Below are 17,190 nucleotides of genomic sequence, written 5' to 3'. Positions count from 1 at the left end.
CACTCTTGAATTGTTTGACTGCCTCATTAACCGTGAGGGGCTCGTGGTCGAAGGCCGACCATTTACACTGACTCCTCATAAGTTTTTTTGAGAAGAAACGCAGCGGCTGCGTTGAGTCGGCAGTGTGCTGTTGGAGGACAGCACCTAGTGCTGATTCGCTAGCGTCGGTAGTGATAGAAATCCGTGCCTCAGGGTCGGCGTGAGCGAGAGTGATAGCCTGCGCAATAGCCGATTTCAAACTGTCAAAAACGTCCAGCATGGGCCTAGTCCAGTCCAGTTTACACTTTCCGGTTGTATTTTTACTGGAGAGGACGTCTGTTAGAGACGACTAGACGGAGGCAGCCCAAGGTATATGTCGTCGATATAAGTTCACCTTCCCTAGGAAACGGCATAGTTGTGCATAGTCCTTGGGGAGAGGCAGAGCAAGGATGTTCGCGATTCGTGAGTCAGTAGGGCGGAGGCCGTCGGCTGAGGCTGTATGGCCAAGGAAAGTAACAGATGTGGAACAGAGCTGCGATTTTTCGTCGTTAATAACTACGCTGTTGGCTGCAAGAGCCGCACGAACTGCATCAAGGTGAAATTTGTGTTCCTCCGCAGATGAGGAAGAGATAAGTATGTCATCCAAATAGGCAAAAGCGAAAGGAAGTGGTAGCAAAATCGAATCAATGAAATGTTGCCAAGTCTGTGCAGTGTTTTTTTAAATCATATGTCATGAAGCATTATTCGCAAAGGCCGAAAGGCGTAATGATTGCCGTTTTCGGAATGTCCGGCTCGTGCATCAGAATTTGGTGATATGCTTTCACACAGTCCAATACAGAAAAGAGCTTCAAGCCATGCAGTAACTGCGTGAAATCCTCTATATGAGGTATCGGATAGTTGTCTATAGTAGTTCCAGCATTGAGGGACCTGTCGGAGCACACACGAAGCCAGTAAACCCCGAACTATCTCTTTCACTCACAACAATTTCGTAGTGTTATTCGGTGGCAGGTGCCGTTGCTGATTGCTGAGACCTGCAGTAACTGCTACATCTTCTTTGACTGCTAGACTAATAAATAACCACATCCACCCTCAGTATACAATGAACAGCCAATACTACTCGGATTTGCTTTTAAACAAGATGCAGCCAGCCATGAGAGAGAGAGACATGGATCTCAGACAAGAGGTGTGATTCTCCAGCAAGACAACGCACGTCCTCATATTGCTCAACTAATCCATGAAACCATCAACAGAATGGGCTGGGAAGTACTGCCTCATCACTCTTACAGTCCTGATTTAGCACCTTGTGATTTCTATTTGTTTGGTACACTGAAGGAGGCATTATGTTGGAAGAGGATCCAGGACAATGAAGACATAAAAAAGTTTGTGGGAAATTGGTTCAAACATCAAGATAAAAAATTCTTTGCAGCTGGAATAAAAAAGCTACTGAGAGTGATAGGGGAGAGGTGCATGGAAAGGAAAAGGAAGGCGTATGTTGTATTCATTAACCTTGAGAAGGCTTTTGACTGTGTCAGATGGGACAAACTGATGGAAATCCTAAGAAAACATGGAGTTGACTGGAGGGATAGATGGGTAATTAGAAATTTACATTTGAACCAGAGAGCAAGAGTAAGAATAAGAGGTCTGATGAGTGAAGAAATGAAACTGGAAAGAGGTGTAAGACAAGGTTGTTATTTATCGGCCACATTGTTCAATATCTGTCTGGAGGAAATCATTAATGTAAGTTTTGATGAAAGGAGAGAAGTTTGTATAGGGGGGTCAAAGAGTGGAGTGTACAAGATATGCAAACGACATGGTTGTGCTGGCAGAGAGTGCAAGAGAGATGGAAGAAATGTTAGATGATCTAAACACAAAATTAGAAGAATATGGAATGGAGATTAACAAGAAGAAAACGAAAAGCATGGTCATTGGAGGAAAGGGGAGAAATTCTGTATGAAAATAGGGGGGGGGGGAGGAAATAGAGCAAGTGAATAACTTCAATTACTTGGGAAGTGTGATAATGGATGATATGTATTGCTCAACAGAAATTAGGAAAAGAACTGCAATGGCAAAAGAAGCATTCAAGAGGAAACAGAAATTACTCTGCGGACCACTAAACAAAGATCTGAGGAAAAGACTTCCCACATGTTACATCTGGAGCATTGCACTGTATGGTGCGGAGACCTGGATATTGAGGAAGGAAGATGAAAGAAAATTGGAGGCACTAGAGATGTGCATATGGAGAAGAATGGAAAAGGTGAAATGGGAAGACTGAGTAAGGAATGAAGAAGTATCAAGAAGAGTTGGAGAAGAAAGAAACATGCTGAAAGTCATCAGAAAGAGAAAACGGAAATGGATTGGACATTGTTTGAGGAGGGACTGTTTATTAAAGAAGGAATAGAAGGAATGGTGAAGGGTAAAAAGGGAAGAGGAAAAAGAAGATATCAAATGCTGGGCAGTATCAAAGGAGACTTATATTCAGAAATGAAAATACTGGCTATGGACAGACAAAAGTGGAAGAGGCAGAATATCATACTACTACTACCTGGGAGAAGCCGACGGCCGACGGCCAATTGCGCCACAAATTGTGGAAGAAGTTACTGTTGCCATACCTGAAAGTGTTGGGCGAAATGTGCGATCTGCAAGCAATGCACAAGCTGTGTCATGACTGCTAAACAGTCCATACTCCACCGTTCGAAAAGTGCTGCTAGTGCGGTTCCAGGCTGTCGTGGATGTTGATGGTCGTCACATGAAGCAACATTTATAACCTGGAACGTAAACATGGTACGTAATTAAGAATGTTACCCTCTCATGTGGAAATTAAAACGTATTTCTTTCGATGATTTATTCGTTATTTCTCTCCCATATTTTCCTACAAATGTTTCAACACAGTTCTGTTCTCCTTCGATCACATCTTTTTTCATGGGGTCCTCTCGAGCAGCGAAAGTTTAATTATAACCACATTTTATATCCATTTCTCAACTCTCAGTACATGGGCTAGAAATTTATAATATATTAAAAACGAACACTTTTCACCAAAAGGAATTATGCTTGCTGAAAAGAAAATTATATGTCACTCTTGTGTAAAAATTATATTATTCAACCACGGAATTTTTAAAGGGTGATAACGCTATCTTTGTAAAGTAATGTATCATACTTGTATCGATGGTTCTAAATTAAGATTAATTTAGGTTTTTTAGGTAATTTCTGTGTGTTTGGTTATTTTACTAATATTGATTAGGCTTCTGAGTATTAAATCAATTATTTATGTGTGTGTGTATTGAGATGATAAAATTCTGATTGTGACGTTTAGGATAAAAGCAGTTAAGGAATAACAATAATATTAAACTTGTCTGACCATACCAAACGTATTGTACACATCAAATCGGACCCTCAAATCCCAAACTATACCATCGATAATGTATAATAACATACCCAATTTGTGAAATGGGTGGACTTTGATTCGTGAGTAACATATCTTCACGTATGACACTGAACTTTGTTTATGCTTGCGATTTAAATCATGCTTTGTCGAGGAAATTTGAGAGCAAGAAGTTTTCGTATATATTTCGTAAGTGGAATATGCTATTCTTTTTGTTATTGTGTTCTGATGGAATAATTCTATGACCTAAAATAAATTCGTATGCTACACAGAACCCTGTTTCCTGCAGAATCATGTTAATGTATATGGTCTGTTAGTAATACGACAAGCATAAACTTAAAATAAATACATAAGTAGTATTTCAGATGTGATTATTTTTTGTGTAAGTGCTGTAAATATGTGCTGAGAATTTTCAGATTTTGTTGACAACTGTAGGTTCAAATGGCTCTGAGCACTATGGGACTTAACTGTAGGTATATGTTAGTTTGCCAAGGAACTTTATATTGCAGTTGTAGTTGAAAGTTCCTTCTGTGGTACATGAATATTGTACGTTGAAATATTGATGCTGCCACACAGTCTTCTCACTTAGAAGCTGTATCCACAGTTTTCTGATCGATGAAACTTGTCTTTTAGTAGTTGCCTGCTTCTTCCGGTACCTAACATTAAGGGTATACCATTCGGAACATCCATTGTTTTTTATGAAGTCATTTTGGGCTCTATAGTTATGTTATTGACTGACTGTTTCCGTTAGTGTTATGCTTAAAAAAATAGTTCCATTGGGTGGTAATTTGTGAATACCCCACCAAATGAGCACAAGTTTTATGTAGAAGTTTTCTGGCAGATGGATAACAACAGACATAGCTGATTAAAGTAAACCTATTTCAATCAGCACGACCTTAATCACACCAAAGTGAGAGTTTGTGCAGTGGGAGTCAGTCAGATGTACTGCGTTTGAGTGAAGTCAGTAGGTATTCCTAATATATGCGTTTTTAATCATTTTGATCATCAGCTGGACTATTCAATCTCTCAAAGCCACCCATTTGGCTTCTACTGTATTACCTTCACCAGTTTAAGTTATTCCCTAACGCTCCCTCTGAAACTATGTATATCTGTTTCTTTGGACTTATCCAGGTCCAATGTCCATAATTTCCTACCGTTTCGCAATTTCTTCAGTTTTAATCTACATTTCATAACTAATGAATTGTGATCAGAGCTCGGATCTTCCCTGGAAATGTCTTACAGTTTAAAGACTGGTTTCAGAATCTCTGCCTTATTATGTAATCAATTCAGAAATCCTCCAGTGCCCCTGGTCTTTCTTACATATGCAGCCTTTCATGATTCTTAAACTGTGTGTTTGTTGTGACTAAATTATGCTCTCTGTATGTCCATCTTTTCAGAGATGGTTGCAGGACCTTAGCAGTTATATTTGGCTACCAGTTTCAGCTTTATATTACGCCATTTTTGGAAGTTCAAGTTAACTGGCGATTTGGAAGTTGTTCCTGGAAGAGGCCTATGGCCAATAGCTCCACAAATTGTATAAGTTACTGTTGCCATGGCTGAGAATGCTGGATGCAATGTGCATCCTGCAAGCAATTCCCAACCTGTATCATGACAGCTGAACATTCTGAAATATTTTACCCAATGTATGCCATTATCATTTAACCTTACAGTGGAGCTTGCACGCCCTTGAGGAAAAATGTAGTTTCCCCTCTTGCTTAAAGCTGTTCACAGTACCAACACAGTAAGGCCATTTTGGCTAATGTTACAAGGCCAGATCAGTCACTCATCCAGACTGCTGCCCATGCAACTACTGAAAAGGTAGTTGCTGCGTTTCAAGAATCACATTTTTATATGGCCCCTCCAGTGTTACATCTGCTGCAGTCATACCTGCAATACGGCTATCTGTATTACTGAGGCCCGTGAAAGCTTCCCTGCATCAGCAAAGTCCATGGTTCATTGTAGCTAATAATCTCCCTCTTAGACTGTTTTACCAAAACTATCCTCTTGGCACAGTGGGAGTGTAAGCCAGATGTGGAAGTCTCTTGGTTAAATGATTTGGCTTGACTCTTCATTGCATTTTTTCCTCATTGATGTATGATACACAGTATGCACCAAACGCCTACTGGACATTTGTGTATTATGTAAAATAGTGATCCTGTATTTAACTTGCACTTCCATTTGTTTTTAACAAAGAGTGTGTTAAATGTGGAGTGAATGAGACCTTTGGCCGTGCTACAGATTATTTACTTGTTACCTACCTATATTATTGTATATTTGTAAGCTTAGCCAACTCAAAAGCAGATTGACACCTTCCAGTCTTTCCCATGCCTTGGGTTATGGCTCAATTGAGTTAGTCATAACCACAAAGATTTCAGGGTGAGGGAACTCGTTATCACCTGGCCACTTGTTCTATCCTCACAAAAAAAAATCTGCATATAGCCTGTGTGTGTGTGTGTGTGTGTGTGTGTGTGTGTGTGTGTGTGTGTGTGTGTGTGTGTACATTTCAGCTACTTATTTTTACTGTTTCATATTTACAAATGCTATATCATTGCACGCTCTCGATGATTAAAGAAACAAATAAATTACACTCAAAGTGCTTCTTGATGGAGATCAATCTGTTGGCAATACAGTAAAGCCCAAGAAGCTCAGGTAAAAAAGTTCAGAATACAGAACACACACACACACACACACACACACACACACAGAGAGAGAGAGAGAGAGAGAGAGAGAGAGAGAGAGAGAGAGAGAGAGAGAGGGGGGGGGGGGGTGTAGTAGTGATAGACTGAACTGCCCAAGGACTAGATAAGTTTGCAAGTTGACAGTTTTGCTGGGATTAGGAAAGCCAGTGAATGTGTGTGTTTTTAATACAGCGTGCACTCTGTAATTTAATTTACATCCCTGATTCAAGCTCTTGTTTTCCGTCAGTCTGATATTTCCGAGTTTTTAATATATTCTGCATAACAGGAGCACTCCTAGCCTCGAACCCTTATATTCATGGGGGTGCCATTAGTTTTCCAGGTTTTATTTTTCTAATATAACTGTGTTGTTAGTGACGTCAATCATTAGTCATTTCATATGGCTCATATTTCTACCATAAAAATGTTATCAGTCTGTTGGCATGGTATCACTTTGTTAATGAAACCCCCCTAAACCACAAGGTAAGTAATGTTTTCTAATTATAAGGAAGTCCAAGAGCTAAAATGCAGCCTATGTGAATGGGATGCTCTTACTTTCAAGTTTACTTATTTGGAAGATGAATTTGGTGAAATACTCACTCAATTGATACCACTTCTACTATGTTCTCACTTATAGACAAGACTTGAAGTAAAGTGTACACACACAGGTTTTTTGTCACTCATCAATGCCATAAATGTCTCCTGCAGCATTATTTTCATCTATCTTCAGTGTGAAACTTCCTGGCAGATTAAAACTGTGTGCTGGACCGGTGCTCCAACCCAAGACCTTTGCTTGTCATGGGCAAGTTCACTACCAAAGAAGCTGAGTACAACTCATGAGCTGTCCTAACAGCGTTACTTCCACCAGTACATAGTCTTCTACTTTCTGAACTTCACAGAATTCTGCAAAGAATCCCTCATGCTGTGGCTAAGCCATGTCTCCTCAACATCCTTTCTTGCAGCAGTGCTAGTCCTACAAGTTATGTATGAGAACTTGTGTGAAGTTTTGAAGCCAGCATATGAGGTACTGGTGGAAGTAAAGCTGTTTGGTGGGCAATGAGTTGTGCTTGTGTAGCTCAGTCCATGGAGCACTTGCCTGCAAAAGACAAATGTCTCATGTTTGAGTCCACGTCAGGCATACAGTTTTAATCTTCTGGGAAGTTTCAGATTAGCACACACACTGCTGCAGAGTGAAAATTTCATTGTGGTACCTCCAGGATGTTTGTGACTTCATCAGAAGGCTAAGGAGTATTCATCTGATACGTTTACAGACACGCTAATGATTCATGTCACTAGTCCACAGTAGCCTTTTTATTTTATCAGGGCTTCAGTGGTTCTTTTTTTTTTATGAGAAATTAAATTGGAAAGGATTTAAAGTTTAACATCCAGTTCATGACATCATTAAAGATTTAGCTCAAGCATAGAATAGAGATGTAGAAGGAAAGTGACCCTATCCATTTCAAAGAAATTATACCAATACTCATCTTCATTGATTCAGGCAAAACTTAAAATGTGGATGTGGGTGCAGAGATTTGTCCTTCTCTGCTCATGAAGGCACCTGCAGTGCCTTGACGGTAGTGCCACCACACTTTGCAATAAAATTAGAATAAGTCACTGCATATTTGAAAAGGTACCAGTCTCGTAGGAAGAGAGTTTGAGTATCCTGTATGACAGATTTTGTGTTGCATTAAATAAGTGGGACTAAGGTAATGACATTATTTGGAAGTTTGGGGCCATCTCATTTTTATAAAATTCTTTTCTTCTCTCTGTTAGTTTGCGACTATATATTGCCAACACACTGGTGTAAGAGAATGGATTCTGTCAAGGCTCTGTTTTGTGTGTGATTATGCTTGCTGTTATCAGTTGCAGAACCTTTGTGGTAAAGAGTCCTTTGTTAATTGATTATCTTGCAAACTTTTGTACCTTGTCCAGCTCTTTCACAATGACTCAGCAGTTGCAGCCAGTGCTAGGGGGTGGACAGCAAGCACTTGAATAAAATGTCTTCAGAAGTACTTGTTTTGTAAATAAAACTGCCTTTTCTTGCTGCAACTTAATTTATTTTTACAGGCTCGTTTCACCTTTCTATTACTCTAAGGCAGTAGAAGAAGAAGAAAAAGAAAAAAAAGGCGAACTGTTTGATAATCTAAAAATAACAAAACTGTATCATTCTAGATCCCACTGAAGATGCCTTACGAGTAAGAAAAAGGCGAAACATGTCTGGAAAAAATAAATTAAGTTGCAACAAGAAAAGGCAATTTTATTTACAAAACAAGTATTTATGTGCTTGCTGAGGAGGATGGCCACACAAACAAACTTATCAGAAGTTTTTTTGTGTTTGACTATTCATTATGTTTCTAATGTACCTGAACTTGAGAAGTAGGTATATTTTTCCTAGTTTTGAAACATCAGTCAAGTTTGTTTTTAGTGATAAATTAACTTTGTTACCACGCCAGAGATAACTGGAGACGAGTGCTCAGGGTTTAAAACATCTGAAATACCGCAACCACATCTCTTTGACAATGAAAGTAAGTCTTGGTCCATTCCAAAAGCCTTTCGTGCAATCTTTGCTTGAATATCGATATAAAGTGTATGAAACAAGGCCATGATACGCGGAATTCTTAGATGCTGTTCATTGTGAGTGGATGAAAGTAGTAACATGCTTTCCAGATCAGCCCAATGGTTAGCTTTTGTACAGATGCCACTGAATTGGCACAAGCCATCCGGCAGTGAAGTGTCATGTACATGTGTTTCCTCTTTACTGGAACGGACACATTATATAAAGTTCTGTTCTTGACCACTAGTGGAATGAAATTTCATAAGTTAAATGGAAACAATGAGGTCACTTTGCAGTTCACAAAAGGCAGCAGCTAGGTAATAGCTGCATACTACATTAACATCATTATTGAGTGCTGGAGTAACTGAATTTTCAGAAGCTTAGAGTAACTAAAGAAGCCGTTGCAAGAACCATATAGCTGCAAAATGTAAAAATTTTCGGGAGACACTAATAATGAATAAAAATTAAATATCAACACCATTAATGTACTGTTTGTCTAAAATTGCTTGAAGTGGCTGTAGAATACATGTTAAATTTAAAATATGGTTTTGTAAAGACTCTTCTCACTTCAGTTTGGCAACCACTGGGTCTGTGTTGTTCCTTTCTCCAGTAAACTATGTTTGCAGTTGAGTATGCAATAATCCGTACAAATTACCTGGATTATCAATCTACCATACTTCATTACATGTTAGACTTTCTTTGAGACTAAATTTTATTATGAGAAAACATTTTGACCAAGGAAACTAGATTCAGAACAACTTAATCGTTATTCAGTAGCAAGATCATTACTGGTTGCACTTTCACTTCGTGTTGTAACTGTCTTGTTGTGAAACCACATGCAGTTCAGCGGAACATACTTTGAAGCCGTGTCTTTAACATCCTTCACCATATTTGCATGGGGTTTTAAGACATTGTGAGTAGTTGTTTCTTGTAGGAAAAGAATAGTGGCTGCATTTTCTGCAGCAAAGGTATAGCCTGCTATAGTACTTGCAATTTGAAATGAAACTTCCTGGCAGATTAAAACTATGTGCTGGACCAAGATTCGAAATCGAGACCTTTGCCTTTAGCAGACAAGTGCTCAATGAGCTACCCAAACACGACTCACGATCCATCCTCACAGCTTTACTTCTGCCAGTACCTCATCTCCTACCTTCCAGACTTCACAGAATCTCTTCTGCGCAGGAGGGGTCCCAAGTTAGAGTCTTGGTTCAGCACACAGTTTTAATCTGCCAGGAAGTGTCATATTAGTGCACACACTGTTGCAGTGTGAAAATTCATTCTGAGTATTTCCAATAGATTTGTATTTTTATACTGTTGAACCCATTTGTTTTGAAGATTGTTATGAAATGAGTTGTTAGTCAAAAATGGAGCTGATTCTTAAGAGACATGTGGAGCATTTTCTGCCATGAGAGCTTACAGCAAAAAAGCAAGAAGAGAAGCAAAATATCACAGAAATGGGTGCTATATTGTTCTCATACTGCATGACTTCCATTGTAGACTGCTAAAGGGAAGTAATGAAGGATATGATACAACACGCATCGGGTTTGATCCATGACACAACAAGAAGTCAACTAATTGTTAGCACTACATAACTGCTTTGATGACTGTGATAAAGCTGTATTAAAAAGTGAATTTTGAAGATGCTCAAATGTCTCACTTGTTTGTGATTCTGCCATGCTAAAGTATTTTACGCTGTCAGATTTTTTATATGCAGTTTGCTAAGCATTGTGCAAGTATATATGCTAGAAAGCAGCACTTGTACAACTTGCCCTGCAATCTTTATCAATTTACTGTTAATGTTTTGCACTTTTTTATAGCACCGATTCATGTTCACTGTTTCATAATGCCAAAATCATAGAGTATAAATATCTATATACTGTATACTCTGAGGCCAAAACAAAAGTGTAATTTTAAATGTAATATAGAAAGTGAGTTCACTTTTACCACTGGTGGTGGAGAAACTATAGAATTTATGTTGTACAAATCAAACTTCATTGTTGGACAAGATGTAAGGTCTGGCATTGTGAATCATGTTAAGATAAAGAAACATCACATGAGCATTCAAACAAAAATGTACTTCCTGATAACGTACATAAAAGTGAAAAGTGCAGTGACAGTGTAGCAAAATAATTTTTAAAAAATAATTTGGGTTCATCTGAGTGCATGAATGCAAAGGAAAAGTCTATGTCAATTAAATTTTGTCAGTACAATTTTTGTCCTGTTTTTTCTTTAATTGTCTCAGGTTTTTGTAAAAATTTTAAAGTGCTCCTTTTTTAATAAAAATTAAATGGGCACTGTAGATTGCGGCCTTATGCAATCATGCACATTTGAACTATTAATGTATCAAATTTAAACAGTCACTTTTACATCAGGCAAGTAAAGCTGTAAGTGATGTTTGCCTTGGTACACTCACTAGCAAGCCCACTGTTGAGTGCGTAGATCATAAAATTACCACCTTCATGGTAATGGGTCTGAAGATGATACTGTGAATTTGAATTTGCAGCTCAATTATGCTGAACAGAACCAAATTCCTGTAAATTGAAAGGTCACAGTATAAGTGTACATGTAGGTGCCTGTCAGGTGTTAATTTGACTCATGGTACTGACAGGTACAGTTACTAACACTGCAGTCCTAAATGTATACTGCATTGAAGTACATAACATAGTGTTTCATGGAACATATATTTATGCCAGTTGTTATTGGTAAGAAATAAACTTCCGTAGTGGTGCTATTCATAAAATTTTTAAGTTATTGGATGATAAATGTATGTGACATCCTTAAGCGCCAAGCACTGTTATATCTCTGAGTAGTTCTTTAGCATCTTTTTAAGTGCCAGAAATAGGTTAACTAATACAGGCAAGGGAAAATTTCTAGTTTACTTTAATACTCTGTTATTGGTAAATTAAACTGCAGTTCATTTGCCAAGGCTGAGAAGTACAGATAATTAAAGGCATTTTTCAGCCTTCTTGATTCCTATATTCAGTTGTAAGTAAGTCAGTCACTTCTTATGGCAGTCAAAGAATTAGTGGGAGAAAATTCTGACTATATCTCTGTTTCATGAAGTGACAAAAATTTTGAGTAGGCCTAAATTGTGACAGTTGTGTGCAGAAAGTTTATTGGTTCAGCTGAACTAGTTCTACGCTTTTAATGTAGCAGTAACTGGTTACAAGTAAAACTGAGACTTTCATTTTTATGAAGAAACGTTGGCAGTAAATTTTCCTTTGTAATTAGGTGTAAATGATTGAATCAGTACATAAATAGTTAATGCTGGCCACTTTTAAAATCTGTGAAACGTTAGTCCATGGATTTAGAAGAACAAATTGACAGCTGTTATATGGTCACCTTAATGTGGGCTGTTTGTTTTTATGACATTTTATTTCATGTTACATAACAGTAAAACGTTGAAAATGCACATATTTACGAGTGGGGTAGGGGAATAGACTGTGAAGTTGTCATATGACAATTTTTTGGGACAACATCCATGAAATCTTTGACCCAGTTGATTCCGGCTACTTTATTTACATCCTAACTACTATACATGTCTGAGACCAGCCTTTTTGCATACTGGTATGCATGTCATATTTGTTTAGTATCCCCACCAGTGAACGTAGACTAATACGGGTGAGCTGGTGTGGTTATCAAAGCAGAATAGTACAGGAAACTCATGGGGGATGCACACAATGAATAGTTTGGTCCACCGTGCGAGGTGGCGCAGTGGTTAGCACACTGGACTCGCATTCGGGAGGACGATGGTTCAATCCCGCGTCCGGCCATCCAGATTTAGGTTTTCCGTGATTTCCCTAAATCACTCCAGGCAAATGCCGGGATGGTTCCTTTGAAAGGGCACGGCTGTCTTCCTTCTCTGTCCTTCCCTAATCCGATGAGACCGATGACCTCGCTGTCTGGTCTCCTCCCCCAGAAACAACCCAACCCAATAGTTTGGTCCCTTTAATTATCCAACCAACCAACACATACGATGTTTAGCGTGGGCAGAGTCACTCAGGTGTTTACCTGTCAGTGGCAATAGACCTGGACCAGCAGTTCTTACATTGATTTCAGCTATTACAGGCCAGTCCCTCTGTGTTTGTTTTTGTGCTTTGTCTCTACAAAGTATTTGGACTGTCTGCTCCCTGTAGATTGACTTTGACTTCAAGTCTCATTTCTTTCTTCTGGTTTCAGCTCTCAGCTTGTTGTCGAGCCACATTTGGCTACTATAGTTTACAACTATGTTGACAATGATGCTTTTGGCCAATGGATTGCCTTGTGTGGGTATTAAAGTTTGTAACTCATTTTGTAGTTAAATTTTTAAGTTTTAATAATGTTATCATAAAGCTTACATTCTTCATATGTGGTGAAAACTTCTTGGCTTGTATACATTGAGTTAGTGATGTTGGCATCTGATTGCTATCTCTCAGCTTAATATCCACCACATTCATGTTCATCTGTCAAATAAAGTTCACTGACGTCCATTGGACAACTTATAGAGATGCCGCGTTATTATAGGAGGAGGAGGAGAAGGAGTTCATGCTTTACAGTATATAAAGCTGTAGATAACATCAAGATGAGCACTGAAAATGGTGTAAATGGACAAGTGTTTTTGCGTGGTCCTTCAGTTTTTTGTGGATGTGTTCTGAATTTTACTTTGGATAATAATGATGTTAATACACATGGTAATGGATGGGTTACTGTAACTGTAGTACAGTATCCAGGAGACTGTGTCTAAAGTAGGACAACTTGAGAGTTTCAATGATAGAGATATTATTGCCTATCGCACCTTTCAAATATGTGAGGTGTACAACAGAGACATCGGAAGATCATATTATATGTCCACCATGCTTTTGGTTCTTAGGACAAGGAACCATCGCAAAATAAGCGAATCAGAGTCTGTGTGCATATGGGTAAAAGGAGCGCTGAATTGCTATAAGATTAAAGTTACTGGTGATCTAACTCATTATTACAGAAATTAGTGATAGGATAAATTCTACAACTGGCAGCAAATTCAATACAGTGTCTCTGGGTATTGTAATGTGACACTTAGCAGCATCCAAGCCACAGCAATAAGCAACAGAAGACCCAACTCAGTAAATGAACCATGAAGGACATTTCTAATACCAGTGTGTCTCCCAAACTGGAAGAAAGCTTCCACATCTATTCAAGTGGTGGTGGTGGTGGTTTACATGGACAAACTTGGTTTACTTATACAAGTGAACCTTAGTCATGTGTTCTTGCAACACAGAAAAAATTACCATAGTGAGTGCTATCATAATTGAGCTTTAAAATACCCCTATTTTCTGCCTGTGGGTTGCAAAGATTGTCAAGTATACTGGCAACTGAAGAGATCATAAAAGCTATGGATCCGAAGAATAAGTTAATAGTGATCTTTCAAAGACTGCTGACTTCAAAGCTAATTTTAATACATTGGTGCTGTGTGGGCTTGTTATGTCAGGATGCACCTTGCTCCTACATCTCCAAGTCTCAAACCACTAAGCTACAGTTATACATACAAGTAAGTGGTTTGTAACCTGGTGGTACATGAAATTCCTATCATCAGTTTTCAGCACAACTGGAAGGAGGTGTGACAGTGCACAGTTTCTTAATACCAAAGAGTGTGTTTGTGTAGTTGAAATTTTATTCTTCTCAACAGTTTGTTTTTTTACAAAGAATGAGAGAGACTGTTGACAATAGTTTGTCAATTTGGTTGGGATATGAAACTTTGTGGCCTTCTTACTACTTTTTGAGTAGAGTAGTTTATATACTGACTCATTTCACCAACTTCAGTCCTTTGTTTATATGCTTACCTGTATCATAATAAGATCCAATATTTCACAAGCACCCATTACAACCAATCACATGATGAAGGTTTGTATTTGACTTATCATTTGCATGTTTAGAGAAAAGCTAAAATATGTGTTATATAGAAAGAAATGTAGTCCCGTATTGATCCCAAAGCTTGTTAGAGTGAATGAGACTTATTATTTTTAACTGTATATTTCAGAAACCATTTTCAATGCAGTAAGGGCAGTCACATCATTTCATTCAGGGGCAAACAGATTTTGCAGCCCATGAGGGTAGTTAGCCTGTGACCTAGGAACAGCATGTACATTGCCACAAACCTACACACAAAACACTCAGGCGACTGTCTAGTTTGATGTAACAACTTTCATTTTTACCCCAACAAGAAAAATTCAAAAATCAGATGTTATAAAGTTAATATACTGGACTGAGGCATAACATATCTGCCGATTCATACTGTTTTGTATTTTCAAAGACTTCCTACCAATCTTCCTTTGCCCATTCTTCCTCAAACTGAGTTCATTACTATAATTACATATCTTACATTTATTACAGTAGTTAAAAATGCTTATGGAAGCATCTCTGACACATCAGAATGGTTGCATGAAAAGAGGGCTAGCAGGGGTAGTGACCTAAAAGGAAAAAATGGATGGAGCCAACAGCACCCAGTGTTCTCAGGTGGTCACCCGTCCAAGTACTAACCAGGTTCGATGTTGTTTAACTTTGGTGATTGGACGAGAACCGGTGTATGGTATGACCGTTAGCACAATTTTACTGTAGCCGCACCCCAGAAGGCACATTCGGCTTGTCTCTCAGCAAATACAGTAGCAGTTTTCGGTCGAAATCAGTGCACGTTTGACGTAAAGCACGTCCTGCCGCAGCAGTGAGTTTCTCGAGGGCGACACAGAGTGGCGCCTTGCGCGGCGTCCCAGAAGTCTGCCAAATTAGTGGGTGTGCCACCAGGTGCATGTGACGCACACACAGCTGCCCAATGCCATGCCTGTCAGTCACTTCATACGTGCAGCCTTCGGCACTCGCGGACAACACATATTGTCCCTGTTGTCCAGCGGAGGCCTCTCACATGGCTGAGCAACGTATGACCTATGCAGAGTGTGGCAATGTTGTGCCAGAAGGTGCTACTGCTAGCAATGTTGGCTTCCTCGCCTCACGCAAGATATTTGCATAATTTGCATAATCTGCACAGTGCATTCACAGCTGTCCCTTTCCATCCCGATGTATAGACCTTTCACCGCCATTGTTTGCCTCTTCAAGCTTTATTCTTTCCAGGGCATCAACGTATCATAGTTCTCATTTAGATATGCATTGCCTCTACTTGACTTCGGCACTGATTCTGTAACTTAACAACAATTCCAATCATATGTCAGTCGTATAGGAAGATTGAAGGACCCATAGCACCTACGCCAGAGACCTCCAGTAAATATTTCTTGTGAAAAGTCGTCACAAATAAATAGTAACAGAACACTGGCCATGCATAGTAATGGGTTCATTATCAGTAAGAGAGAAGGGGACGCATTTAAGAGAATGCCTCTGTTTTATGTACAAAAGAGGATAGAAGGAATTGCTGGTGTCCCAGTTACAAGGCTGCACATAGATACTTGGTTAATAGAGATGATGAAATCCAGTCAAGTACCTAAACAGCTCCATTGCAATTCTCTTGCAAATATCCATTTGTAGTTGAAATGAAACACACAGTCAGTTATTATAGAGATGACATGTCATGTTGTGATCTTATGAACACAGATGCCAAAGTTCTTAAAAATGTTTGTGTGTGACATTTTTTGAACAGGATTCCCCTTTTGGGGAGTTCAGCAGGCTGGGAATCAAACCTGGGGCCTCATGATAGTTAGCAATGCTAACCATGAACTGTTGACAAAGTACTTTACAAGAAGTGTATGGCACAACAAAGAAATAACCAAGGAGAAGACTATAATGAAGTGGAGTGAATAATTGTTTGGAAAAAACAACTGCTTTGATACTAGACATGATTCACCCACACTGACTAAATAAATAAAAAGCTGAGTTCATGCATTGTTTTCAGTGTCAAAACTTTGAGCGCACAGATTTTGTCACCAAGGTGAAACCAACATGTGGGATCCATGCTCATCATCCACATCACATCTATCTTGCATCACCTGTCGAGGCATACATCCATTGTGATCTTAGCAACATGCAGGGCACTTATAACAACAAAATATTGATGAACTGAAAGTAAGAAGACAGTTACTTCACAAGGAGAATGAATTCAAACACAATTCAGTGACATTTACAGAGTGAGCTGGCTCAGGATTTAAAGGAATTGGAGTCGCATTTCAGAGGATCATAATGTAAATCCCCATGCAGCCATCCAGATTTAAGTTTCCAGGGGTACTGAAAATTAATTAATGTGAGTACAGGAGGCACCTTTTTTAAAGAAGGGGAAGTACAGATTTTCTCTCCATTTTTCTCCTAACCAAGCTTGTGTTTAATCCCTAAATGGTCTTGTCATGAATGGAATGTTAAACTCCAATCTTCTTTTCTTCCTTACTCAGTTTCATTTTTCACTGCTCTAAAGAAATGGTCACAGCCAGGCATCTTTGTGCAAACATTCCATGTATGATGTGTGTCTGGAAAGTAAGTTCCATTGTGGAAAAAAACCTCATAAAAACATTTTTTCAAACAAATTTCTTAAAGTATTTTTCTACATGGTTGCCACTATTCTTCCAACATTTGTCATAGTGGAGAGCCAACTTTTCTATGCCCTCTACAGAGAAAGATGCTGCCAGAGACAGCCACTGCTGAACACTTCTTTT

General features: G+C 38.9%; 1 protein-coding gene across 1 annotated transcript in view; it reads left to right on the top strand.

Annotated features, from left to right (window-relative positions):
• The first annotated feature begins 3,422 nt into the window (after positions 1-3,422).
• LOC124722100 (CDGSH iron-sulfur domain-containing protein 3, mitochondrial) overlaps positions 3,423-17,190 on the top strand; it is a 34,794-nt gene continuing 21,026 nt past the window's right edge. Inside the window, exon 1 of the mRNA XM_047247297.1 lies at positions 3,423-3,547. Coding sequence (XP_047103253.1) covers positions 3,500-3,547 — 48 coding nt within the window. The 5' untranslated portion in view covers positions 3,423-3,499. The remainder of the gene's footprint in view (positions 3,548-17,190) is intronic.

This window comes from Schistocerca piceifrons, chromosome X (assembly GCF_021461385.2).
Source record: "Schistocerca piceifrons isolate TAMUIC-IGC-003096 chromosome X, iqSchPice1.1, whole genome shotgun sequence".
Taxonomy (NCBI): domain Eukaryota; kingdom Metazoa; phylum Arthropoda; class Insecta; order Orthoptera; family Acrididae; genus Schistocerca; species Schistocerca piceifrons.
This window is presented reverse-complemented; position numbering and strand designations above follow the sequence as displayed.